General features: G+C 39.8%; 1 protein-coding gene across 1 annotated transcript in view; it reads left to right on the forward strand.

The window, feature by feature from the left end:
* PHF20 (PHD finger protein 20) overlaps nucleotides 1-25440 on the forward strand; it is a 57315-nt gene extending 31875 nt beyond the window's left edge. The window contains exons 10-17 of the mRNA XM_009886320.1: nucleotides 2818-2916; nucleotides 4835-4996; nucleotides 7729-7898; nucleotides 13357-13456; nucleotides 16720-16915; nucleotides 19781-20180; nucleotides 23267-23450; nucleotides 25145-25440. Of these exons, the coding sequence (XP_009884622.1) occupies nucleotides 2818-2916; nucleotides 4835-4996; nucleotides 7729-7898; nucleotides 13357-13456; nucleotides 16720-16915; nucleotides 19781-20180; nucleotides 23267-23450; nucleotides 25145-25287 (1454 nt within the window). The 3' untranslated portion in view covers nucleotides 25288-25440. The remainder of the gene's footprint in view (nucleotides 1-2817; nucleotides 2917-4834; nucleotides 4997-7728; nucleotides 7899-13356; nucleotides 13457-16719; nucleotides 16916-19780; nucleotides 20181-23266; nucleotides 23451-25144) is intronic.
* The last annotated feature ends 2183 nt before the right edge of the window (nucleotides 25441-27623 follow it).

Below are 27623 nucleotides of genomic sequence, written 5' to 3' on the forward strand. Positions count from 1 at the left end.
GGCGGGAGGCAGGACAACCTAGTCTTTTCTTCTGTATGTTTTTTATTTTTAATGGCATTTGATGGCTTCTGGTAGTCAGTACTCCTTGCTACTAAACATCTCTCAACAACTTTACTTCACGACTTTGTTCAGTGGTATAGAGTAAACCCTGTTTATACTGGAACATACTATAGTGTGTATGGGTAACAGCCATGCAGAGGGACAGGAGTGTGTATGTATACATACACAGATATATATAAAAATAACTTATATTTAAATATTTTTTTATATAAAAATAATATATGATTGATTTCCAGCATACTTCTAGATTTACTGTGTTACCACTCTCCTTCAGATATATGGTCAGAATTTGAGTCACAGTGATGAGAAAAAACAAAAAATCTGTGCTTTGACTATTTTAGCTGTGACAGGTGACCTTTTTTCTGGAGACAGTCTTGAGAAGATCACCTTACTTGCCTGTCACTGTACTGTTCTGTTGGTCAGAGCAGTCAGTCAGAACTGACCGCCTCTGTTTGTTCTGGGGCATCCTTTGCTGCCTTCTCCTGTGGGAAAGTCTGACCGCGATCTGTCTCTTTGTGGGGCTGAGCCCGTGGGACACTTGAGTATGGCATGGAGAGATTAGAATAAACTTTCATAGTGGCGGTGGAGGATGTGACTGGGAACTCGGTCCCTGTTAGTCTCTGCCATTCGAGCAAATTGAGAGGGCTCAGGTCTCATTATGTTTTTGCCAAAAAATCCTTTTAAAAAATGTAGTTGTTTTGTGATGCGTTTTTAGGATTATATAACGTGGTTTACCTTTCTCTTTGATCACGTGAATCTCTGAGGATACTCCTAACCCAGGCAGCCTCCTTATCTGGGCTTTTTTTCAGTGAGAATTCACTGGACTTCAGAGTGCTTACAAGAAACAACTGAGACAAAAAGATTCTTCAGTACAGGGTTTTTGGAAGGTGCCTTTTATAATACTCATTCTTTGCAGATTTTTAAAGAAAAAAATCCTGCATTAACTGTGGTTTGCATTGAAGCAGATAGCTGTACACAGAAATTTGCAAATACTTGGATTTTTTCAGATTTTTAAACGACATACTGGCAAGTGCAAGGGGAAAAAGCTGGAACAAAGTGACAGTTTTCTGTCATACTTATCACGGGTATGTTGATAGTGGCTGAAGTAGCATACTTTCTGCTATCGGTATCTTAAAACAAATCAGACAATCTGACCATGCAAATTTCAATTCCCAAATGAAAAGATGCAAAATTTTCCTCCTTGTGTTGACCTCAGTTGCTCTCTATTTGCCCTTCTGGAAAATAAAATGGCAGAGCTTACTTGTGTCCCTGTGTATGAGCAGGGAGAAGGAAATGGTACTGAATGACAAAGGAAAGCAAGAAGGAAGTTGGAAGCTCTGTGCTGAGACTTAAATATGAATATTTTTCTTTTTTATTTTTTTTTTTCCCCCTCTAAACAAATGGTAATGGAGGGGGGGTGGAGTTTGTCTTCTATGCTGCCAGTCATACTGGCTTTGAAGGACATGTAATTGGAATGGCAGGCTGCCATCAGGGTCAGTGGTTAACGTGGCTGCTGGCAATGCACAATTTTAGCAGCCATCACTAATGACATGGCAGAAGAGGAACATATGTGGCCAAGTTGCAGGAGATGTTCAAGGGCTAAGAGGATGGGGAGAGATAGAGCTGAAGACTCTCATGAGCAGGAGCTAGTGATCGTGTCTCCTCCATGCTCATCACAGCTGGTGAAACGGGACTGAGATTTCCAGTTTCTCAGAGCGAGCAGTTTGTGCCATAAATATGTTGCCTCGCGTTAGGGAGGTTACTGTTGGTGCACACGAAAGAGGTTAACGCAATACACTGGTATTGCTGGTTTGCTTTGTGAGTGGTTACAGACCAGCTAGGGTCCTTAAATGTTTTGTGCAGGAGAAGATTTCTTACAGGCCAGGGTGTCTTTTTCCAATATCAATAATGAGAAATTGAAATAGGTCTCTAAATGGGATGGTGAGTGGCTTAATCAGCTAAGCACTCTGAGAGCAGAGCTCTTTTGAGATGCAAGGCATCCTTCCGTAATAGATTTTATGATTCCACCTACAGTCTTGGCCAAGTAAGGATAATTTAGTTAAGGAACTGTATAAGTATCTAGAAATTCCGCTGCAGAGACCTAAATATGAGAAACAGTAGTTGTAAACAAATGCTGTGATATAGAAAGCAAGGGGTTTTGCACATGAACTTGTGGCAGGGTTATAGTTCATGGCAAGTGCTCTGGAAACATGCTTTGAGGATAGACTTGATTAAAAGATATCACCCAATCATTCGAAAATTATGGTGGTTTTTTTTATTCCCTTAAAAACAGGGTGGAGAACAGATGGTGAGAGAATAGCAGTTGAAGCCAACTGAACCAGTTTGAGGAATTGTACTAGAGTTTGGGGGTTTCTGGTTTTGTTCTTGTCAAACTTCTGTCACAATGCTACTGAAATGTTCAGCCGTAATAATTTAGAAAATGGATATAACAAATCCCCCAGTACTTAACTTGTTTAATGATCTCTGAAGCAGGTAAGTAGTAAATGGGCATTGGTGTACAGTTGATTTCTCCCACATGCTGTTGTAATTTTGTTATGGGACAATCAAATTAGAACTTAAACCAGACCATTCCAATTACGAGAGCTGGGAATTCTTGCAAATAAGTTTTCTTGTTGTTTTTTACAATGAACTGGCTCTGGTTGTCCAAAGAAACTGTGGAGGTCTTTAGAAAAATTAATAAGTAGAATAAATGTGTATATAACTTAAAAATTAAGTTGGAATTTTGTCTAATTTCAGCTGTTAAAGACTATGAGAAGAACAAAGAAAGAAAATCCAAAGACTATGGAAGGTCCAAGTCAAAGAAAAAGAAAAAAAAGAAAAAGAGAACTCAGTCTGGTAAAGCTCTTTTCTCTGCTGTAGAGGAAAACAGCTTCATTATTTTGTCTCACCTCTTACCCAGTTCCACACTCTTAAGAGCGGGCGTTGCAGATTGGGCTGCTTTCTTCATTAATCTTTTAGTTCTGATTTTTATTAAGTGGTTAATATTAAATTGTGATTGGCGAGATAATTTATTTGGTGGTTGAGGTGCATTATTAATGCTGGATGACAGCTTATAGTAGTGCTTGTAATGCCACAGGATAAATCTAACTACAAAATGGATATGTCAGTCTTTAAGTCTGGCTTTTCATTAGCAAGTGTACTTGTATGCAAGTTTTACCCAGTGAAAGAGGGTGCAGATCCCCTTGATTTGTTACCAAATACCCTGCGTACCAGATGTTCTCAGTTATATGAGTTAGTTTGGGGGCTCCTGTATGAATTACGGAGTTTAGAAATGTTGTTGGGTGTCCTCTTCCTGCTGTTAACCTTGTTATTTCTGATATCTTCACTTAGTACGGGATTTCAGGGCCTGTGACAATGAGCTCTATAGAACCTGTCACATCCTAGATTTTTTTCCTAAAAGATTTTTTTCTTCTCTTCTGGAGGCATGAAGTAAAAGCTTGATTTAAAGTCTATACTGGTGCTGTGTCCCTCTCATGTCTTGCAAAATGCTGTTCCACCTGTATTAATAGGGTTGTAGTAGGAACATGTCTTCTCTGTTGATTTCATCTACAGAGGCTTGGGAATGCTTTCCTCGGTCTACTCTCTACACTTTGAACTTCATATGTGGGCCCAGGTGTCATGGGTGATTGGATTCTTCACTTCTGAAAATCACAATAGATTCTGAAAGATTTCTTTAGTGAAATGTTTACAGATCAAGCGTGGCAACTTTCTCAGCCATTGATGGATGTCTAGGATCATTAATGCAGCACATTTCAATCTGGCATGCATAATTTGTTAAACTAGAGCTCCGTATGGAGGAGCTGCTGAGACAGGGGAAGAAAATACCTTACCTTTTTGTTTGCCGCCATGAAGAAATAGGGCAAGCTGTCATGAGAGAGTAGAAGAAAGAACCACAGGCACACTGACTCAAGTTGTACTGAAACAAGTAATTTTAGTGAGTTTCTGATTCTATGGTGCCCTCAAATGTAATGATAATATGGAAAGTATAATTTGTAACAATTGTACAATAGTTGCGCAAATAGTAGCCACAGACTGCTTGTCTGTCTACTCTAAGGTTTTAAAATGTTGCTTGCCTTCTGTTTTGGTGTTACCCTTGTGGTTCTTCAGTCCGGGAACTTTGAAGGTTTTTTCCAGATAACTGGTTGGAGGGTATTGCTTCTAACTGCAGACAGCCTCCATGTACGTACAGTCCAGGATGTGACAAATGGATACTTTGCAGATCTGTTCTAGGTGTTTTCTCCACACGTTACTAACTGGGGCTTTTCTCTTCCACCCATGCATCCTGTGCCATACATACACTAGCAAAACAAGAGAAGAGTTGCTTTCTGTCTGCTTTGCAGCCTGTGAAGTTAGGGAATGTGTGTAGCCCATGTGAGGGAGAGGTCTCCAGCTAGCAGTGCTTGTGTACAAGTGCCTGTAATGTAAAAACACTTGTAGACATATTCACCCCGAAGAATAGTTAAGTTTAAGTAACCAGTCTTTTTAGCCTTTCTCACTTACATTGGCAGTGAAGGATGACTAAGCTGCGTAAGATTTTTCTGGTTCAGACAATAATAACTTTCTTGCCTCTGGAAAGCTTGCAGATCTTTCAGCAGCATAGTGAAGTCCTAGAGCCCCGGCATATTGAAGTGGAAGCTGTCTCAGTGAATTATACGTGTCTGCTGTGGGGCATGCATGGTGCTGGTATTTTTTTCTTCTGTCAAATTTTCTTGACCATAGATTTCTAATAATAACACTTCTTAAAATTTTACAGAATACTCTGGCAGTGAAGAAAACACAGATATTTCACAGGAGCTTTCTCCTGAAAAATCAGTTGTCACAAAATGTCTTTCTTCAAATAAATCATCTGCCCACCCAAGCACACTGCTACACTGCTCTGATTCTGGACAGCACAGAGGAAAATCAAAAACAAACGGTAAGATGACTCTCCTCTATGGTTTGCTGCTTCTGTCTTTCATTAGCAGTTGTCGTGGTTTGGCCTCAGCCAGCAACAAAGAACCACGCAGCCGCTCGCACAACTCCCACAGTCGTGGAAAAAGAAAATGACAGGGCCAAACTCGTGGGTTAAAAGAGTGCAATTTAACAGAACAGCAAAAGGAAAAGACGAAAACGCGATTACAGTACCGCCGCGAAGCGCACCGACCGGACCCGCACCGACGCAGCCCACCCCCGAGTGGCGACTCCTCTCCTCGCCCCGGCTAGCTCCTCTTATAGCCCGGGCATGAGTCACGTGGGAGGGAATACCTGCCCCCTGCCGGCTCCGGGGGAGATTAACCCCATCCCTGCCGGAACCAGGACAGCAGTAAATATGTGAGCCGCACTAATACACACTAAAGCCAGTACTTATGATGTAGATTTGGCTATTCTTATGCAGGAGAGTGTGTGTTTCTTTCCCCTGCCTGAAGAAGTTGAAGCAGTTCACTTGGAGAGCTCGATGTTGCTGCTTTTTGCTTTGACTTCGCAGTCTTAAGCAGTCTTCTGCTGAAGTCTTAGACTTAAAGCTTCAGAGAAGCTTTCAGCTTCAGAGAAGCTTTTCAGCTTTTCACTTAAAGTTTTCAGAGAAGCTTTAAGACTCTTCCCCATATTTTAGAACTCAAACTCATTTTGCACCTTTTTGCAGAATTTTATTAACTCTATAACAACAATGCTCAGGCTTCAGTATTTAAACTTTTCATATTTCCAAAGATTTCTACAAAGTAATAACTCAGAGTTTAAAACTTGCACAGCATCTATTTTTTACAGTATGTGTGTTTTGTTTGAGAGACCACTTGGATGTGGTTATGTGTAGTTGTATAGATATGGTATGAGACGTGGTTATAATGACTTTCTGAGCTTCATGATGAGAAGCTCTTGAGTAGCTATTTATTAGTGTTTTTGTAGTACTTCATAAACAGAGCTCCTAAAAACGTGGCAGCTGTGTTCCAGCTTTCAGAATTCTTAATATCTTGGTCCATCCGTGCTATTTGCTGTCACAAGCTGGTACAATAAAGAAGGAAGACATACATTTTGATCTTTCAGTTATTATTAAAGCTAACAAATTTGAAGGAAATGGGAAATGTATGACAGCTTCATTACGTACAGGAACCTCAAATTCCTTATTGTACAGGTACACAGTTGGTGACCATTGATTTTTTTTATTTTATTTTTTTTTTACACTGTTTTAACGTTTGGTCTTAGGCAAAAGGTAAAAATTAACTTCAGTTAATTCCATTATATACAGAAAAGAGGAAGCATTTAAAAACTACTGAAGCATAGATGGTGATAATGTCTTAAACTGTGTGCTGCAAGTCTGATCAGTTGCGGTTCTGGAGCATATTGGCCTTTGAACATACTGGTAGTTTAGTAACTTGGCCATCAGTTGCTCAGGCTTCTTTTGATCAGTTCATAGACATTGAAAGAGGTGAAAAGTAATGGAAACAGTTTTATTTCATCCTTTACACAGTGGCTTTGCTGCTTTTTGCATCTCCAGAACTTGTACTGACAATAAAAACAGTGCTTAGATAAATGAGATCTGGTGTATGGAATATTAAAACTTTTGTGTAGAATGAAAGTGCAGTGAGCTAAACCTGTCACTGCCAGAGTACATCAGGAAAGAGTATCCTATCTTAGAGTTGGAATAGAACTTTAAAACATGAGAATTAACTAATGCATCAGGTTCTCAGCCTCTTAAATTTGAGAACAGATGTTTTTCCAAAGGTCTAGTTTATACTACAGACTGGTGGTTCTGTCTACTTCTGCAGTCTTGTTTTAGGGGTTAAGTGATCAAAATGGTTCTACCCAGTATAAGTGAGAGACCACAGTCTACTTAAGAGTGACTAAACTTCTACTGTCCACTCTCCTCCAGCTCATTACAGTATTTCCCAAATAATTAAAATCCTTGTTTTCTCCCTCTGACCCTCCCATTCTATCCCCAAGAAAGCTGTAGACATTGCATTAATAATATTGAGGTAAGCACCTCAATTTGGCATGTTGTTCAATTAAAGATTTTCTTGGTAGTTTTATTCAGTCCACAGAGATGGATCAATGCTTTAAGTAGCGTGGGAGCGTTCTTAAAGAATACCTTGGGCAGCGCACTGCTCCTGAACTGATAAATGTGTCCTTAACAGGAGACGAAATGGAAGTAGTCTTTTCTGAAGCAGTACTAAATTCTGTGTTAGACTACAAGTGTTTCTGTGATGGAGACGTCGCATTGTGAGATCGAATGGTTTGTAAGACAGAACCCGCTTGTCTCTTTTTGGGAGCGCAACACTTAAAGTCACAATTCTGTACAAATTGCAGAAACTAGTATGAATCCTATTTGAATTTATAAATCTGGTGTTATTATACTTACTTGCCTAAAGAGACTTTGTGCCTTTGGTTTGAGGCACTGTGTGTTGAGGGTACAATTTTAATGACAGAAGCTGTTAAGTTGGAATATTTTGAAGGAGCTATTAATGAGAATATAAAATTCCATTATGTAGTAACCTTCAATAAACAGTAAGTTTATTGAAGGTTAGTACATAATGTAGTAACACTGTGATGTTCCTTAAATTACATGGTGAAGTCCTGCTTTTAGAAATGTATGTCTGTATACTTGGGATGAAATCTTGAGCGTTATTTGGCCTTCTTGAAATCCTGAGTAATTACATCTAACTACTTTTTGTACAGAGGAGGACACCCTGAGTGAGTCATCTATGGATAGCTTGCTTTGGAGTGATGATGACTGCAGTCAGGATGTTGATGTAACCACTAACCCTGACGAAGAAGTTGAAGAAAGTGATTTTGAGATTGTTCGGTGTGTTTGTGAAGTAAAAGAAGAAAATGACTTCATGATTCAGGTACGAAGTGCATGGAGGGTGAATGCACATTTTGGTGAATACAGTGGGAGGTGTCAGTGGAAAAGCCATTGTAGAAATATGCACAGGTACGTTCTGTACATGAAATGAACTACTGTTGTCCACTGAAATCATAAATTTTTTAAGGTAACGTCCCAGGACGAGCAGCTGCTATGATAGGTAGAAAACTGCTTTTTGGTACAGTTTGGGTTTTAATCAAAGGAAAGTAGGGGAAGAGGGACGATTCTATACAAGCTGTTAACGGTTGGGTTGTCACTTGTGGATTTGCATTTTGCTAAAAATTAGAACACTTCCTAGTTTGGGAGAATACATATTTATATTCAGTGGCTTTTTATCTGGCTTTTTTGCTTCCCCCTAGTTCTGAGCACATTCAGATCATTGCCATGAGATTGTGGTACCCTTCCACTTCTCTGCCCTGGCAAGAAGCTTGTTCATATAGATAGGATGAACAAAAAAACTCATTACTTGAGTATTTTGTTTTGAAGTAAGAGTTGCATTCAACTGTTCTGCAGCTTCTTCTGTATTTTCTAAATTCAGAGTTCTTAGTCTGCATAAGGCCATCTGTCCGTTCTCCATATATGTACTCTTTTTAAACCAACTTTACAGAAAACTGTTTCCAGCTAGAGCAGTGTCTATCTATCCCACTTAAAACTCTTGATAAAAGCCTCTTTGGAACTTCTACTTCTCGAGAAGTTTGCAAGTTATCAGGAAGCCATTCCCCGCATAGCTGCTCTGAGCCATTCTACCCAGTTCCTATTCATTTCAAATAATTAAGTCAAACATATAAAATAAAAAAACCTACTTCAGCATTTTTTGCTCTAGTTCATTTTGCTACTGCTTCTTATGTGAGCTGCCTGGTCCCCTTTGGTAATTCCCCTGAAGTCTTAGAAGAAGCATATGCAGGGGCATAATGTGCATGATGTGCTTCAACCAAAATAATGAGTTTTTTATAGTTGCCCTTCTGAAGAAATCAGGTTTTGGTTTTGGGTTTTTTTGTTTGTTTTTGTTCTTTAGGAGGCTCTCACCCTTCTGATCTAGATACTGTTTTGCTTGTTGTGGGACCTCAGTTCAAAGTGCAGTAGTATAGCTTGGCAGCTGTGCTCATTGCGAATTCTAAGGTAATTATTGCATTCTTTTGAGGAGGTTGTTTTATTTGTGAAAGGATATGGCATGACACTGACTTCAGAAATATTTTTCTGGCACATGAAGCTCACCTGAATCTGCAGCTTTTGAATTCACTTTTCCAGGCATTCTCTTGCTAATTTGGGGGAGGTTTGAATCCCACTCTATGGGACCCCTTACTGGGATAATTCCTGGCACGCTGCTGTGAACTACATTTCTTTTTTGCTGTTTGGAACTAAGAGGAAGGACACAAGCTGATCTATACCACCTCACAGCTGCTGTTTATTTTTTGGTGGACTTTTTTGCTTGAATGGGGGCAGAAACCTGTTATGGAGAAGAGCAGGTGCACTGGTTAAATTGTAGTGTGAAGAATTCTTGGCTTCTGCAGCACGACAGTTGAAACACCCTTTTTGCTCTGAACATCAACAACCTAATTTTAAAAATTGTTAATAGGGCTACCTAAAGCAGGGGATACTTGATTTTTGTCCTCCACAGTCAAGTTTAACATCCAGCTTCAATGGTTAGTTTTCTTTGGCTTTCCATGCTGCTTTATGTAGATTTGCTCTGGAAGGTGGGACGCTTCTTCTCTTAGTGCTGAGTTCATTTTGATGCACACCTTTGTATTAGTGTTGAATCCTGACAACCCAGGGCAATAGATAGCTCGTGTGTGAGTAGGAAAGGGTGTAGTGATGGGCAGTGGACGAAATTAGACAAATAGCATCTGAGTGTATAGGAGCAAAAGTAGTCTGACAGTTGGGAATAAAGGGGGGCAGCTTCCTTCTGAGGAGATGGCACAATGAAAAACACAGGTATTTCTGGCAAAAGTAGGCTCAAAAGTAGACTGATTATGGAATACAGAGAACTGTCAGCTGGCTCAGGACATAGTCTATGGACAGCTTTCATGTAAGGTTTCGTAGGCTGATTCTGAGATCGGTTGTCTAGGTTGAACTAGTTTGGGGGGTCTTTCAGTCTGTTGCAAAGTTTTAGAGTTTAGCTGTGTTATCAAAGGATTGTCTAGGAGAGCAGGTGGTTCTATCTGGAAAAGAAATGCAGATTGACAGCATGGTGAGTACCTGCATTTGTTACAGGGATTGAAGCAATAGGAATTGGGGAGCAAGAAGGTGGTAACAAGATTTTAGGGGGATAGGTTAGGCAGATGGTTTGCTTAGGCTACCAAATACTATGCTCCCTACACCTCTTTGTCAGCCTGTAGTTTTTGGGAAAATGTTTTAAACAGTCTAGTCTTCTGTTGTTGATGTAGAAATGCCTGAGTTAGCTCTTTAAGTACAGAGCATTAACAGAAAGCAAAGATGCTGTGTTATACAACTGTGGAATTACGGTAAGGGGAAACCTATTTTCAGCTTTTCAGAGGTGTAGTGCTCACGTTGACACTTCCCTTTGACTTTATAGAGTGAGAATCCTGTGTAGTTGTCATAATTTCATAAGAAGGAAAGATTTCTTCCCTATTTCCTACTCAGACTTTAATTTGACACTTGGAAACTTGAATTGGGAAGTGTCTACCCCAGATAACGTGCATTTAGACTTGTCTTTTCTTCCTGAAGATATGTATTTTTGCTCAGTGTATGGGTTTTTAGAAGAATATTGTCATTCTTGGACTTGTCTCTGTTTTGATTATTCTGCCCCTGCTTATTACTCTGAGATCTGACTGAAATACGCTGGCACATGGGGTACTTGCTTGAGTGTGTGCCTGGGTGCCAGTCTGCCTCGAGTTGGTACCAAAATTAGGAGCCAGGGCAGTTTCTCCATGCATGTGACTGGAGGCTCATTCCTCCCAGGATACATGTATGGTGCCCTCTTACAAGAGCGAGAATGGTAAGTAATTTTCTCTTTGAGCTGCGCTCATTTCCATGAATGTCCTAAATCTGGAAATAATGAGGAAAAAAATGTTAGTTTTAAACACAAGCAGCACCTTTATTTTTCCTCAGAGGTCAGGGACCATTAAGGTTAATGAAACTCTTACACAGTTAAACCGAGAGTTTGTTCCATTTAGGTCTTTAATAATAAAACCCCCAGAAATTCAGCTTAGAAATTTTGCAAAAAACTCTTCCTCTATCTTGAACTTGCCTTAAATTTTCTCAAGCAATTTGTGCAAGAATACCATTCATTACACTGGGATACAGAAATATGGTTTTGCATATTAAAAATATGGTTTTGCAATTAAAAAATTAACTGCCTTAGTAGATGTTAAAACTGGAAAAAAGTATAAAAAATAATATATCCCTGGTCAATGCTGTTTCATTCCGGTCTCTATAACTTTGCAAGGAGGTTACTGTGAAGCTTGTGTAAAGTCATAGCTTAGCATTGCCGTGTTGTGCTTCTGAAGGCATGGCACTCCCTTCCTAGGGTAAGGCTGGGGCCCAGAGAAGTCCAGACAAAAGGTCATTGTCCCTTCCCTTCCTTTTTGTTTTGGTGCTTTGTTTTTTTTCTTTTAATACCTAAACATTGGTGAATTTGTGTGTGATGTAGAGAATTCTGTGGCTGCATTTGGTGGCCTTTGGAGGTGATGGATGTAAATGGACTTGGGATATTTTTGTTCTGGTAGATGAAAGCTGCTTTAAATACATGTCCATTGGGTTCGGTTATTTCTTTCACACTTGAACTTGGATTTAAATATCATTGCACAACTATGCACGTTTTTCCTCTTCAAAATCTCTTATTTGGCTTGCTTAGAATCTCCCTACTACTGCCTGGGCAGGGAGTACCTTCTTTGTAGTGTGTGTCCAGAGCAATAGCCTGTAGCCTGGCAGCCAAGCTGTGAAGGAGAACATGCAGATGGGGTGGATATTTGACTATCAATTGAGTAAAATAAAAAAAAGTTGGAATGCTTCATTAGAATTCTGGGCAAATTACTGAGTGTATCTCTGTGCCATATGGCATGATTTCTAGGATGCAAGTGTTACTGCGCCCAGGAGCTCCCTTCTTATTTTTAGCACACAGTCTATTTTTCTTAATGTGTCATCTTTGTTTTAGGACACTTTTTTCTGGCTCCTACTAATCGTCTTTGTGAAAGGAGGATGGTCTCAGCCTTTTTTGAAGATGTCTCCGTATTGCTTTAGGGCTGTTTACCCATTTTGTAAGGCAACCTGTTTCCTGAACACCATTCTGTGTTCCCAGTGCTTCTGTTTCCTCCACACCTAGACCACTAATTTAATACAGTGAGGTATGAAAAAAATGGGTGGTCCCTTTCTGTCTCTCTTAGCTTGAGGAAAGGCAGAACGTAAGAGCATTAATAGAAGTGGTCTAAGTGGTGAGACACAGATGAGACGTTTATCAAGTTGCCATCTTTGTAGGTCCATGGAGAGCACCATCTAAGATTGCTTGCAGTTGCTGTTTGGTTTAGCTCATTTTGAAAACATTTGCCAATATTGACAAGATCTCTGCATTAAGCTTTTGGCTTGTGCCCTGAGAAATAAAGGTTATGACCTGTTGTCTCACAGCTTGTGAAAATAGTAGTTCTGAACTGACGCCACAGTTTCAAATCAAAATCGACTTAATATTCTTCTGTGGGGTTTGTCCCATGTTTTGGTGATCTTTATGCTACAGTTGCAGTTTTGTTTGCTTGTTAAAGTGCGTGTGTGGGGAAAGTGACTAAAACAGAACATGTGGATGTGTTTTTTCCTGTTCTAAAATTGTATTGCTTTAAGTACAATGATTGCATTTTAAATAGCATAACTGCGCTAAAGTAGTGCCAAATTATATTCAGGCTTTCCCAGTATGATTGCTCACACTTGGAAGGATGTCAGAAGTTTATAGAGCTAGTACAACTGCATCTGCACTTTAGTTTTAGTAGAGCTACCTTTGAAACGGATAAAATGTTAGAGGTACAAGTATCAGTAAAGCATAGTATTGGCTGGTCCTATGTGACGTAAAATATCCCTTGGATTTTGTAACTGGATGTGATTTACTGTTTGTGGGGGAAATCTTTTAATTCAGAAAACCTGATGTATTTTGCTAAAGAAAGCTTGATTGCATACTGTTTTCTGTCCTGATTATGTGTGCGTGCATCTCACGAAAGATTTTCCTCTCCAAAGGGGACATTTTGCACCTTTCAGGATCTCTGCTTGTACTTTGTAGTTGTCATTCTCCAGAAATCCATGTGAAAAATGTGTGGGAAGGCTTCAAATTTTATTGTAGTCTGATTCTTTAATGTATTTGCTTGTAGCTGGAAGAGGGGGGTGGGTATTAATACACCTTTTTGTCTTAAAATATGTAGATGATGTGTCTCTTAATTGAGGTAATCTTATTGAGCTCCTGTAGGCTTCATTTCTGTTGATGTGCACTTCTTGACTTCAAACAGTGTGAAGAGTGTCTGTGCTGGCAGCATGGAGTCTGTATGGGTTTACTGGAAGATAATGTACCTGAGAAATATACCTGCTATATTTGCCGAGATCCTCCAGGTACAGAAACTTAAGGTTACAGAACCTTCTTATATATGTAGTAAATATATTAGGTTTTTTTAATATATATATATATTGCAAACATTAAACTTTTTTTCCCCCCTAGCTGTGTCTGTCATTATAGGTAATTGAGTTCAGTTATAGATATGGAAAGTTTAATTTACGTGAAAGTACGTGAGTCAATGTTGTGGAATTTACAGCTGGACAGGAATGGAAATGAATGTTTTCACTGTGATGATCATCTGTCACATATTTGCCAGTGATAAGGATTGTACTGTCTGGCTATGGAAAATGAGTTTAGAAGCACTCAGGAAACTTAAGCAAAAACTCCTCATGGGCACCTCTTGCGGGATGTGACTGCAGCTTTCCTCCAACAAGACCAGGCTCACGCATTCTTTAAAACAAGTCAGCAAGAGGCTCGCTGGTTCTCAACAGCCGTGCTGTGCTAGGGCTTGTTACGGGAAGGCACTCACAATGCATGTATATAAATACAAATATAAATTATCTTGGGTAACATAGTCAGGGTTGATTAAGCAATATGTTCTCTACTCCTAAATACATATTTTAAAATGTCTTAGTACATCTTATGCAGCAGGTAAAATTACGCTTATGTGGGTCTCTTCTGACTTCCTACTCTATGAATTATAAAGCCTTGCTGAATGTGGAAATGGAGGAGGTTCAGGCTTGAGTCCATGTTCATAAATTATGAGAAAATGGGATCTCTCTTTGCATAATCACAAGACCTTTTTGGTTTATATACGTACTTGGATCTGCTTTTTTGGCTGTTTAAAACTAGCAACTCTTTTGTAGCTGAACTCATTGATTTGTGTAGTTGATATATTTATGTTTGTACTCAAAGCAAGGAAGACAGGCTGTGCTTGCATTCAGTTATCTAAGTAGTAAAATAATTTAACACCTAAGTTTTTTACAGTATCTTGCATCCAGGATTTAAACCTTCTATTTTCAAGACATTTTGATTTGTTTTGTGTCAATTTGAGTTAGTTTTCAACGTAACTAAAGAGCACATTAAGAATGAAGTTGTGCCATCAGGATTGAACTCTTTGTATTTAGTAAGAAGCTTTATCAGAATGCTTTTTGGTGAAAACTGATTACAACTAACACTTCATCTGCTTAATTAGTTTAATCACTTTTATGAACTCTTGCTTTGAAAATCCTGAAACTTACATTTTCTTATTTGGGCTTAATTTTTACCTCTGTCTTGGAAAAGGAAAACATATCCACCTTTTTGCCTGCAAAAGTGGCTTCTCAATTTCAGTGAATCTGCTGTTGGCGTGAAATGAGCTAAATGGACTTCATGAATCTGCAAAATTGCTTTTAGAACTGGGCATAGCTATTCAGCAAACTCTTATTTGGGGGCTTTCCCCAGTATAGTGCTGGGACTTGTAATAGCACCATTCAAATTACTGGGAATAAATGCAAGTTTAGTGTAATTATGCTTAAAAACTGTACCAACTCTCATTTTTAGACAGGGTTTTTTTGGAATCAAGTGGGATTTTTAAGAGATTTGTTAACACTTACTCTTGCCTAAACGTTGTTTCTTCTTTTTGTGTCTTCTGTTACGCTTACGCACCTAAAAAGAGCACTTGCTGTCCCTGAGTACACCGCTAAGTGAACAGTGCATGGGTGGGCTTCAGTTGGGTAATCTCAGTGGTGTTCAGATGCCCGTGGAGTTCTAAAACTCACGGTTTTATTCTTGTGCACTGAACTTCATTTTCTGTCACAGATGGTAACTTCTCTTATACAAAAATAAATGGGGGGTGGTTAGTACAGGTATGACAGGAATGTCTCTGGCCCCACCTAGGACATTTCTTGCTCGGTACAGCATATCTGCCTGAAATGTTGAGTGGTTACAGCCTTGAAAACTTGTTCTTACCTGTGTTGGTTTCTCTTTGAGAGTTTTTGGAGGTCTTGCCTCAAAACATTGAGTAGTGTCCTATACAGTCTAGTGCCTGAGCGTGCTTACAAGCGTACTCCTTTGCTTTTGCTCCTTTATGAGACAGAGCGTTAGTATTGAATTTAACTTTGAAAGTGTCCTTTATGGCTACGGATGTTCATACAGGGCATGATACAGAAACCATTTTGCTACCTTCCAAAAGCACATAAACACCTGTGACCAAGTTCTGCTCACTTCTCGGCACGGCTTCCAGAGAGTTGGTTTGCTTCGTTGTGTGAAAGTTAGTCATGTGGGCAGCAACGCTACATGATGCGCATGTACTGCAATCCCCGATGCTTACTCCAACGCCTAGTAACTCTTTGTTTGTTTGCTTTTTGGTTTTGGGTTTTTTGTTTTAAACTTCTGCTTAACTGCTAAAACTTCTAGTCAATATTTACCTGCTTATATTGGAGACTTTTTTTGTGAATATCATTCTGAGTCTCTGCTCCAATATTATCTCTGATTTTGTAGGTTCGCTGCCTGGGCTGTATATAGGCAGTGAATGGTGTGGTGTTTCTCAGGGTGCTGAGCTGTCTTCTGAGAACATCTGTTGTAACAATACATTTTCCAGGGTGTGTGGGGGCTTTTGTTGGGTTTTTAGCTTGGATTTTTTTGTTTGTGTTTTTCCAACTTAGCAAGCGTCTCAAGTTCCACTCTTTCCTGCTAATACTGTTTTGCTTGGCTTCTTAAGTTACTTTTACTGATGCATTTATCACACTTAACATAATTTCATTTCAGCTGTTGATACTCAAACCTCTTAGGCTATTAATAATGCTAACTCTAGCTTGACTTAGGCAAGTTCTCCATCAGAACCTCATCATTGATTCCTTTAAAATTCACTTTTGAATGTACTAATACATGTATGACACTTAAAAATAAGACCACTGGAGAAGGGAAGTTCACTGCCTTTTGCTGCATTTTTCTGTCTGCAGAGAGCTGTATTCAACCTGTAGCTTTAGTTATAACCATGGTTACTAGACAGTGTGATACCCTGATAAAAATACACTTTTCTCTGTGCATCAGCTGCAATTACCTCTTGTTGATGTCCTTTGATGGAATTTGGGGTCTGAATGCTTTTACAGTTGGGCAGAGGATTTTGACTGAGTGACTGAGGTTATCATCTCACTTCCCACTTCACAAGTGTTTCATGTCTTCAGGCTTTTGTCTGCTATTACAGAATCTTTATTGGTACTATTGATAAGAACAAATAAGCTGTTACAAGACTTTCAGATAATCAGAATTACTACTAGTAATGTTAACATACCATAGTTAATGCTGCATTTTAACATGCTCATTACTGTTGCTTTAGGTCAGAGGTCCAGCTTAAAGTACTGGTATGAGAAGGAGTGGTTAAGTAATGGTCACATGCATGGCTTAGCATTTTTGGAAGAAAATTATTCCCACCAGAATGCCAAGAAGATAGTAGCCACTCACCAACTTCTTGGCGATGTACAGAGAGTGATAGAAGTACTGCATGGACTGCAGCTGAAGATGAGCATATTACAGTAAGCAGTATTTAACTATCAGTTGGCATGTTCTCAATGTGAAATAGATTTCAAATAGTAGAAAAATAACTAGAAATTCTGACTTATTTTTGTGCTTTGTGGGTATATAACAACATAGTTTGAATTGCTGATGTGATCTTGGAAAAGGACTTGGCTGCTTAAAAACCATTTAAGTGTGTTGAGTATAAATTGACTACGTGTAGAGAAGGGTTGGGAAAGTATGAAGGAGAGAGGGAGAAAACTAAAGCACCTAAATAGATTGAAGTAACAAGCAGAGGACAGGCATATAACCCATGGCAACATTCTTATAACACTTGCCTTCTCAATTCCTGTAGTTCTAAATCACAGCTTTGCCAGCAGAAATAAAATCTTTTTGTTCAGCATATGTTGCTCTGTTGTAGTGGGAGAGCAGTAGCAGCACTTTCAGCAACCTGTAGCAGTTAATCAGCAACCTGTAGCAGTTAATTTTTCTGCAGATTATTATGGATATATATGACAAAATACCATATTCTGTAATCACTGTAGAAATCAAGTTTTCTCCATCTTCTTCTGTTTTAAGTCATCCTTGGGTTCTGATGACTGAAAAAAAATAATCTTTTTTCTAACTCAAATCCAGCAGTTTTAAATTGATTGAATTCCATATTTATAATTTATTAGTTGATAAATTGCACAGCAGCAGCTATTTGGAAAGCAAAGCTTTTAGTGTTTCCAGTGTTCTTCAGAACTTTTCCCCTTAACTTTAATCTGTAGTGCTGCAGTAGGGCCGCTAGCAGTACTTGAAATGCTTAAACATCAGAATGATGCTTAAAGCAAAAGAGTAGCAATTTTAACATAAGTTTTTGTTTTCCCATTATGTTATTCTTTAGTCAGATCTGTAAGTAGTCCCTTTCCTCTTTCGAGAGGGTGGAACATAAATGTTGTAAGACCACTCCTTAGGTCTTTTCTTAAATAGCAAGACTTTAGATTGTGACTTTCCAGTTGTAGAGTAAATTGAGATTTGCGTAGTACCAAGGTATGGAGCACTGGGCAAGTATGTGATGCTTGTTACAGACTTTGTTCCTTTTCTATCCTGTCGTGAAGTTGGTGTGATGGCCTGGTTTAATTAAAGATGAGGTGTGGTCCTGTTAGGACCATCTTGTTAAAAGCTATAACCCCTTGTTTATCATTACATACATCAGAAAGGATTTTTTAAATTGCTGAATTAGAAGAATGACTATATTTTTGAAGCAGATCTATCCTCTAGGGGAGAGGAGATGATTTCACACCTGCCTGAAATTATTAGGAGAGTGTTGCTCAGTATTTCAAGGAGGTGGCAAAGCATCGGAGGTGACACTGACAGCTTTGGTGCAATGGGAGGGAGAGCCAGCCATCAGAAGGCAATAGTTAAAAGGTTGCTCAAGTATTAAGTGTTCAAACTTCCATCCTTATGCTACTGATGCATCATCTTTCAGTTTTCTGTAGAGTTGTTCCTTGCTCTTTGCTGAGCAAAGTAGTGGCTTTTAGGTAGAGAGTATCAGTGGAGCTGGAGTAGAAAGCTGTGGTAAAGGAATACTTGGCTTTCACTTTTCTATGCGTGCCTTCAGGGTTGCTCCCAGAGGATATCATAGACATGTGGTCGCTGGAGGTAGAGGCACTTGCATAGAGCGGTCTGAGCAGTTGTACCAACTGCAGTTACCTGTGATAGACACCGAAGAAACCTTAGCTACTGTACAGCGGATTGGAAAGCAGTTACTTTGGAAGTAAAATGGTCGTGTTTTGTTGAGTGGTTTGGCTAACAGCTGGAAAAGCTGGATCAGCTTAATGGAGTAAGTCCATCTGCCTTTGTTTGCAGGGAAGTGCAGAGTGGGGTTTTGGGGCAGACCCGCCCTTTCTGTGCAGCTGAGAGCAGGTGCTTTAGGGTCAGGTTTTGTTGCTGCTGCGTTCTTGCAGCCCATAGCATTTAAGCTGCCTACCCTTTGAAGATAAGCAGAGTGATTCTGCTTTGCTCTCCTTTTTACTGCTGTTTTAATGTCTGACATTTAATGACTGCGAAAGGACAGTATCAGTTAAAACGCTCACTCTAAATTTTTTTATTTTTATATCCATGTAAGAATCTGATACCTATAGTTGTCCCTGCTGCTGGAATAAATAATGTATTAGTCAATTTGAAAACAATTATAATAAGAATTTTTATAAGAAGCGGGTGGGGGGACTATGGCATTTTGGTGTACCAGGCAGTAGAGTTTTATCCGCATCTTGGGATTTAAAGGAAAGTTAACGAAAATAATAGGGCAGTGGTAGTGTAGAACTTCAAGTCCCCAGTTTTTGTTGTTATTAGGGGGTTATAAAAGATCAATGGATTGAATTTTGAAGTCTATTTTGGGGAGTGACAGGCTAAAGTTTTAAACTGAGTGGTTTGAAGGGCTCTTTTTGTTTTACTGGTGTTTAAAATTGTTAAAATCTGACTTTAGCTTCAGTGTACTTGACTCACCTTACTAAAAATACCTCAATGAAAATGAGTTTATGCTGTTAATAAATTGCAAATATTGAAGCAAAGTGCTCCTTCAAGGGCAACATTGGTGAAAAGTTGTATGTGTCTATTTGAAATTTATTCTTTAGTTTTTTTCTTAATGCCAACACTTGGCTTATATACCATGTTATAGAAATGAAAATAGTGAACGTAACAGAACATTGTAGAAAGACTCACAGTTGAGGTCAGTGAAATTATATTATTTCAGAATATTTGGGTTGGGTTTTTTTACTGAGTATGATGGCTAAAGCATGTAGTGGTTCAAATATTCTTAATTTCTTTACGTAATAGGATAGTTTTCTCAGTCACTTTTGATGTTTAAATTTGGGTGTTTTACTTCTTTTATGTTTGAACAGAAATAAAGAACATCCTGACCTAAAGCTTTGGTGCCATCCATGGAAGCACATTACGGTGGATGAAAAAATTCATACAAAGCACATCATTCACATTGAGGAAGACTGTTGCAAAGAGGAGACGGCAAGTTACAGAACTTGGAATGGGACAGTTGAGAAACCCTCAACCATTCCTTCCATGGAGGAATCCTACATTACAAGTGAACACTGTTACCAGAAGCCTCGGGCCTACTACCCTGCCATAGAGCAGAGACTGGTTGTGGAAACGAGAGGTTCAGCCATGGATGATGGAGTGAATAGAATAAGGGAAAACGGTGATGATGCCTTGTCAGAGAGATTTGGCTGGAATCTGGACCGAGAAATATGCAAGATTGAAAATGAACCCAAACACAATTACTCTAAGGTATTTGTATTAAAACAGCCCTCTCTGCATAGCGGATGTGTTTGCCTGGCAAAGTGCAAAACTCAACCCTTTTTAATAGTATTTAGTTTGTTTATTTGTGTTTAGTTTTTTCCTATACTGTTCAGTTGCCAATATGAATTAAAACGATAGACATGATCAACTTGTCCATTTCAAATAATTAAAAAAAAAAATAGGTTGAAGATGACTTCTTGACCTTAAATCATCTGCACTGTCTGTGGAATATGTGTTACGGTCCACTGGCAGTTCATTGCTGCTTACTTTTATGTGTGTTAACTGTAAAAATAAACACTAGCAGTGGGACAGAGCGGGAACAGGGCAAGCCTGTGAGATACTACCAAATACACTGATATTCCAGCTTTTAGTTATTTCCATCTTGTTCCTATGTTTTTTTAATAGTTACATTGACTAAATTAATCCCAGGTTCTTCAGGCAGCATTTCATGGTAGGGGGAAAAAAAAAAGAGGAGCCTGAACTAAGTTTTTAAGAACAATCACCATTGAATGGTCCTGTATCTTATTCCTACTGGAGCACTCTAGTTTTAGCATTTCAACTCTGTTCTCACTGTCAGGTCTATTGGAGGCCCTATTTCTACACCCCAATGCAAAAATTTTGCTTCAGTTGGTTGGTGCCAAGTCATTTGAAATACAGTTTGCCTGATGTTAGAAAGCATCTGGGAAATACTCACCACCTTTTTTACAGATTAAAAAGTTGTTTAGCTTTTTCCATAGAATCGTAGAATTGTTGAGGTTGGAAGGGACCTTTTAAGATCAAGTTCAACCATTCACCTACCCTGACAAAACCACTTCTAAGCCATGTCTCCCAGTACCATGTACCATGTCTACCCTTTTTTAAACACCTCCAGGGATGGCGAATCCACCCCCTCCCTGGGCAGCCTCTTCCAATGTTTAATAACCCTTTCAGTGAAAAGATGTTTCCTAATACCCAATCTAAACCTCCCTGACATAACTTGAACCAATTTCCTCTCGTCCTATCACTTGTCACCAAGGAGAAGAGGTCAGCCCCCACCTCTCTACAACATCCTTTCAGGTAGTTGTAGAGGGTGATAAGGTCTCCCCTCAGCCTCCTCTTCTCCAGGTTAAACAACCCCAGTTCCCTCGGTTACTCCTCATAAGACTTGTGCTGCAGACCCTTCACCAGCTTTGTAGCCCTTCTCTGGACATGCTCTAACACCTCAATGTCCTTCTTGAGGTGAGGTGCCCAAACCTGAACACAGTACTCAAGGTGGTGGGGCCTCACCTGTGCCGAGTACAGGGGGATGATCACTTCCCTAGTCCTGCTCACCATGCTATTCCTGAGACAGGCTAGAATGCTGTTGGCCTTCTTGGCCACCGGGGCACACTGCCGGCTCATATTCAGCCAGCTGTCCACCAACACCCCCAGGTCCTTTTCTGCCAGGCAGCTTTCGAGCCACTCTGCCCCAGTCCTGTAGCACTGCTTGGGGTTGTTGTGACCTATGCGCAGGACCTGGCACTTGGTCTTGTTGAACCCCATACCGCTGGCCTCAGCCCATCGATCCAGTCTATCCAAGTCCCTCTGCAGAGCCTCCCTACCCTCAGGCAGATCAACACTCACACCCAGCTTGGTGTCCTCTGCAAACTGACTGACGGGGCACTCCATCCCCTCATCCCGATCATTAATGAAGATGTTAAACAGGACTGGCCCAGTACCGAGCCCTGGGGGACACCACTCGTGACCGGCTGCCAACTGCAATGAACTCCATTCACCACCACTCTCTGGGCCCGGCCTTCCAGCCAGTGTTTTACCCAGCAAAGCGTATGCCCATCCGAGCCGTGAGCAGCCAGTTTCTCCAGGGGAGTGCTGGGGGAAAGGCTGTCAAAGGCTTCACTAAAGTCCAGATAGACAACACCCACAGCTTTTCCCTCACCCACTAAGTGGGTCACCTTGTCATAGAAGGAGATCAGGTTTGTGAGGCATGACCCGTTTTTTGCAAACCCATGCTGACTGGGCCTGATCACCCTGTTCTCCTGTATGTGCTATGTAATGGCACTGAGGATGATCTGTTCCATGACCTTCCCTGGCACTGAGATCAGACTGACAGACCTGTAGTTCCCTGGATCCTTCCTCCGGCCCTTCTTGTGGATGGGTGTCACATTTGCCAACCTCCAGTCAGTTGGGACCTCCCCAGTTAGCTAGGACTGCTCATAAATGATGCAGAGTGACCTGGTGAGCACTTCCACCAGCTCCCTCAGTACCCTTGGGTGGATCCCATCCAGCCCCACAGATGTGTGCACCTCCAAGTGCTGAAGCAGGTCCCTCCCCATTTCCCTTTGGACCACAGGGGTTTCATTCTGCTCCCCATACCTGTCTTCCAGCTCAGGGGTCTGTACTCAGGGAATAACTGGTCCTACTGCTGAAAACTGAGGCAAAGACAACATTAAGTACCTCAGCCTTTTCCTCATTCTTGGTCACTATGTTACTGGCCCCGTCTACTAGAGGACAGAGATTATCCTTAGTCCTCTTTTTATTGCTAATATATTATAGAAACTTTTTTGTTGTCCTTGACAACAGAAGCCAGGTTTAGGGCTTTGGCCCTTCTATTTTTTTCCTTACTTTCATACTTATGTATGCTGTAATTTATGTTCTTTTTAGCTTCTCTAGCAAATGAATTGAAATTACTTTATTTCCCAGAAAGGCATATTTTTAAGTTCTTCAGTCTTTTAGGAGCCTTTTTCTAAATCCTGTCGTATTTCAGCAGAATGATGAAAAAAGTAGGGGAGTAGAATCAATACTGCTGACAATGTGGTCAAGTTTTGTAAGTGGTAGTAATGATTTTTTTTCTAGATGCTTCAATGAAAGTTTTAGCGGAATTGAGGTTAGATTCCTTGAGGGAAAAACCTGTAAAAGCATGTCTGTAGTTAGATCCTCCTGCCCAAACTGCCTTAATATGTGTGCATGATCTCTTCTCTTCTCCACTAGCCTAAGATTAGTTGAGCAATTAGTGTGGGTAACTGTAGGGACCCAGACAGTCTGGCTCACCAATTCTGTTTCACTGTAACGAATATTAATGTGTGTATTTCTGCTAGGTAAGAGAGTCTGTCTCTAAGAAAGTCTCTCCAGAGGAAGCTATTGAAATGAAATTGCTGGAAAAAGACAAAGAAGGAGTAGTGAACTCGCAGCTGCAGTGGCAGCTTAATCTTTTAGCTCACGTGGAATCTCTGCAAGATGAAGTCATACACAGAATGGATTTCATTGAGAAGGAGCTAGATGGTAGGTAGCACTTTTCTATTTCAAAAATTAACTGTATTTAACTGAACTACCTGTTCAAAACTTGTTAATTTGAATTTATTTCTGCAGACCTACAAAGAGATAAGCGTTGCTTTGTCAGATTTACTGCATTCACTAACAGAAAACAGACATGCTGCTGATGTTGGAGGGGGCGGATTTAAAAACAGAGATCAAATTAAACTGAGTAGAATTTTATAGAAGAAGTTCTAGTGAGAACATGTCTAAATACTTGCATCAGATGATGTAGTGGAATATCTTCCATGTCTTTTTGCTTTCATCTTTTTGTCATTTTCCATAGCTCTTCTGTGTATCTGAACTCCCCTCTTTTTCAGGGGCTTGCTGGCTGTGTTAGCCTATTCTGGGTGGCCTCTTTGGTGCACAAAGCTCTTGTCTTTTCCTGTCTCCTCCAAATTTTTTATTTAAATGTCTCTTGAAATTTGTTTTCCTACTAACAGAAAAACTTCTAAACCCTTTGTGTTACATTAAACAATTCAGGATAGTTCTTCTTAACGTTTTTAAGTCTGACCGTTGGTTGTGTAGTGGTTACAACAGCAGCTTTTCTTGCAAGTGTATTGTGAATCTGACCTGTGCAAAGTAAGAGTCCTCTCTTTGTGGTTTGGTAAGGTACTGAAAAATTGAACAACTGAAGGAATATTTCAGGTAATGAAGATCAGTCAGGCCTGTAGTCATAATGCCTATTTCATAAATGAAGACGCTCTGGTTTGCAAAAGTCAGGCTTCTTGTGTCTGCTGTTGAGCTGGAGGGCTGCGCAGAGCTTTGGTACTCTGATCAGGGATTTTCTTATTTCAAGGCTGGATGTATCAGTAGTTGGGTGATGCCCACCACTTCTTCAGCAGATACTGCCCTTAGGTGGAACTAGCCTGTTGATCTAGTTAGTGGTGATGGCCTCTGCTGCTTCTCTTCACACAGAATCACAGAATGGTTGGCAGATATGTTCTGTCTTAGTCATTTCAGTCTCCTTTGGCAGTACTGTCCTTTCCCCTGAACTCATCATAGTGCAGTCTGACCACCTTTCTCGTGGTCTTATTACATTTTCACCTTAGTTGTCTCTTGGTCAGTATTATTTCTGTTTTTTGTTTCCTGCTGAGAAGCTTTAGAGCAGGAATTCATTTTCTTTGTGCACTAGTCTGCTGTTTGTGCTTTTGGATTTCATCTCCGTTTTCTGTTACCCAGTTCTTCTGTCTCTTGGGCAATTGTATTCTGTAACGGCAAGCTGCTTCCATTAGTGTAGTCCTACCGTTACAGGCTCTTCAGTTGCATCTAATGGTGATCTTAAGGGTATTCTGATGGTATAAACTTCCTGTACCACAGTGTCCTTCCTCTGATCTGTATCAATTCCAGAGCAAGCTTAGCACCAAATTTCACAATATCTAGTCCTGAGTTTTCCTTGCTTTCCTTCTCCTAGGAACACCTGTTTGGGTGGGGGTTTTGTTTTTTTTTTCTCTTCTCCCCCCCAGTGAATTATTTTGCTATGTATCAAAGGCTATTTGCAAAGTTTGGTGTGAGGACCCTGGTTGTCTGATTTCTCAAATACTGTGTGTTAAAAACACTGCACTCTCAAGATTCACAAAAGATTTAAAGAATTCCTGTTTTGTCACTTAAGGTGATCTGTTTGCTGAGAACGGGAATAGTGACAGTTCTGTTTTTCTTTGCAGTTTTGGAGAGTTGGCTGGATTATACAGGAGAGCTGGAACCACCAGAACCACTAGCACGACTCCCACAGCTCAAACATTGTATAAAGCAGCTTATAACGGACCTGGGCAAAGTGCAGCAAATTGCACTTTGCTGCTCAACGTGAGACTAGAAAATGTTGGAGACTGTTACTGAGTGTGAAGTTGGAGCATCTGATGTGAACAGCTCTGTATATTTAAATGAATTAGCATGCTGGTTGCATGGGATGCAGATTGACTTCAGGGATTCGTGAAGAAGTACTGTTCAAAGAACAGCAAAAAAGTTATTTTATCTCATAATAATTTGGGGTTTATTAGGCAATTATAACAATATGGAAGAGGTGATACTGTTGTCTTCAGAGGTTGGGTGTTGGTTCATAAATTATACTTAAATTTTCACTCCTTACAAGTTGCTCATTGAAATGGTAGACTTTTTCATAATTAAATTGACTAAAAATTGTGCCACTGAAGAACAGAGTTCTAAGAGCCAAAAATGTTTAGTTGACAGAGGTTGTAAATAACTTTGCATAGATTAAGTGACTTGTGTCATGTTCTATTCCTTCTGGTTTATGCACACAGTATTTAATCATTAGGAAATGTTATAACAGTTTTCAGACTTAGTGAGTATGAATGTCCAGCTCTTAACTATAAAGTGTTATATGGAGGTTTGCAAGTAACAGTGGCCTAAACCCCACTTCTCTTATGTTAAATAATGTAGCAGAAGGTCACAGGTGGATTGCACTTATTTTCAGAATAAATGATTGTTTTCCATATTTATCTTGTCACTATCACATGACTCGGTACTGGGGAAACCCGTTGACATTGTGTTTATGTGCATTCTTGAGCTCTTAAATATGGCCATCCTGTGCCTCCTGAAGCAGTGGTAGTGGGACACCCTTGTTGTGGCAGTATGAAATACCGCCGGGAAGAGACTGGAGATGCGCTCGGAGTTCCAAACTTCAGCAAGGTCTGTAATGTACGTTATGTAGTTTTCTATCCATTTGTTAATAATTGCCATTCCGGTTATATTTTGAAGTGTAGACTTTTTTCAATACTCTGAACGTGTTTATTGTTAAGACTTACTATGAATGTGTGGTTTTGGGAATCAGTTTATTTTATATTTGTGTAAATAAAGCCTCAAGATCTATGCATGAGGTGCTGTCCTCACAGACAGTGAGTGGGTTATTATCTCAAACGGTGTATGTTCACAAAGTCCCTTTTTATACCTTAATTTTCTCATTTGTATTACTTTGTGAGAGCAAGGTGAAAATGCTGCTTATGTTCAAGTCACATTATACAGTACCTTTTGAAATGTTGGTGTATTGTAAGTATTTAAAACGTTAAAAGTCTTTCAGCTACAGATCATAGCTCCATAAATAATTGCTGTGACTTTAGGTTTTCCTTCCCAAATGTTGCTGAGTGAAGTTCACTGTCGAAAATGCTAAGCAGTTTTTGCAGTGAGAGGGTGTCCTTAAAAAGCTGTATTTGTTCCCTTGATTTTATTGTGTGTGATGTTACCACCAAAGCGTAAAATTTAAGCACAGTTGTAATTGCACGGCCCGTAACTGTACAAATTATTAATTTGGGATATGAATCTGTAATGTTTGTATACTGCAAAGAATAACGTAAACTTGAAATATCCAATGTTATTGTAGGAGTTAAGGGTATCTACACAGTGAATATTTTATTTCCTTCAGAAAACAAAATAATTAGGCTACACTAGTTAGTAACTAAGGCTTTTGTGCCAAGACTCATTTCAGGGAATAATTTGTCTCACAGTTTTATAGTACTAGTTTGTATGTAGTGAATAGAACATATGTACAGCAGAAAAATAAACTTATTTTTCTGTAACACGATTGGCATAAAGCTTACATGATACTTAGGAATCACTTCGCTCTCTGAAGATGAGACCAATGCTTATACCTTGTCTCATTCCTGTTAATGGCACCTGAATTCACATATGCCATGTAGCTCTAGAACAGGCAGCAGTAACCAGACAACCAGAGCAGCATCAGAAGGAGCACCCCAGACAACTGTGAAGGTTTTGAGGTTTTTTCAGGTGAGATCAACCAGGTGTTCCCTAGTTGAAATCTGTAAAGCAAGCGCTCCAACTGGGCGTCTCTCGAGAAGAACATAGCTGGGTTGTCAGTTTGAGGGCATGAAAGCAGTTAAATCCCTGAGCAGACTTTTCACTCCAGAGTGGAACTTCTCCCTCCCAAGCAATTGCTTTTCATGTGTTCGTTGTACGTTTTTACTTTGCCAGTTTATTTTTGCTCAGGGCAGTACTTTAAGGTTTGGAAAAAAAGGTGGTTCCGATGAGTGAATCAAATGGCAAATACTGGAGACTTGTTTTCCTTTTGTAGAGCTAGGGAAGCCCTTGAATAAAGACTGAAAATATTTATTTAAAATAGAGTAGTGTTTCCAAGTTCAGGAAAGATTCTTTATTGTGCTCTGCCTGGATTCA

Source organism: Charadrius vociferus, unplaced genomic scaffold, assembly GCF_000708025.1.
Source record: "Charadrius vociferus isolate BGI_N301 unplaced genomic scaffold, ASM70802v2 scaffold225, whole genome shotgun sequence".
NCBI classification, from domain to species: Eukaryota; Metazoa; Chordata; class Aves; order Charadriiformes; family Charadriidae; genus Charadrius; species Charadrius vociferus.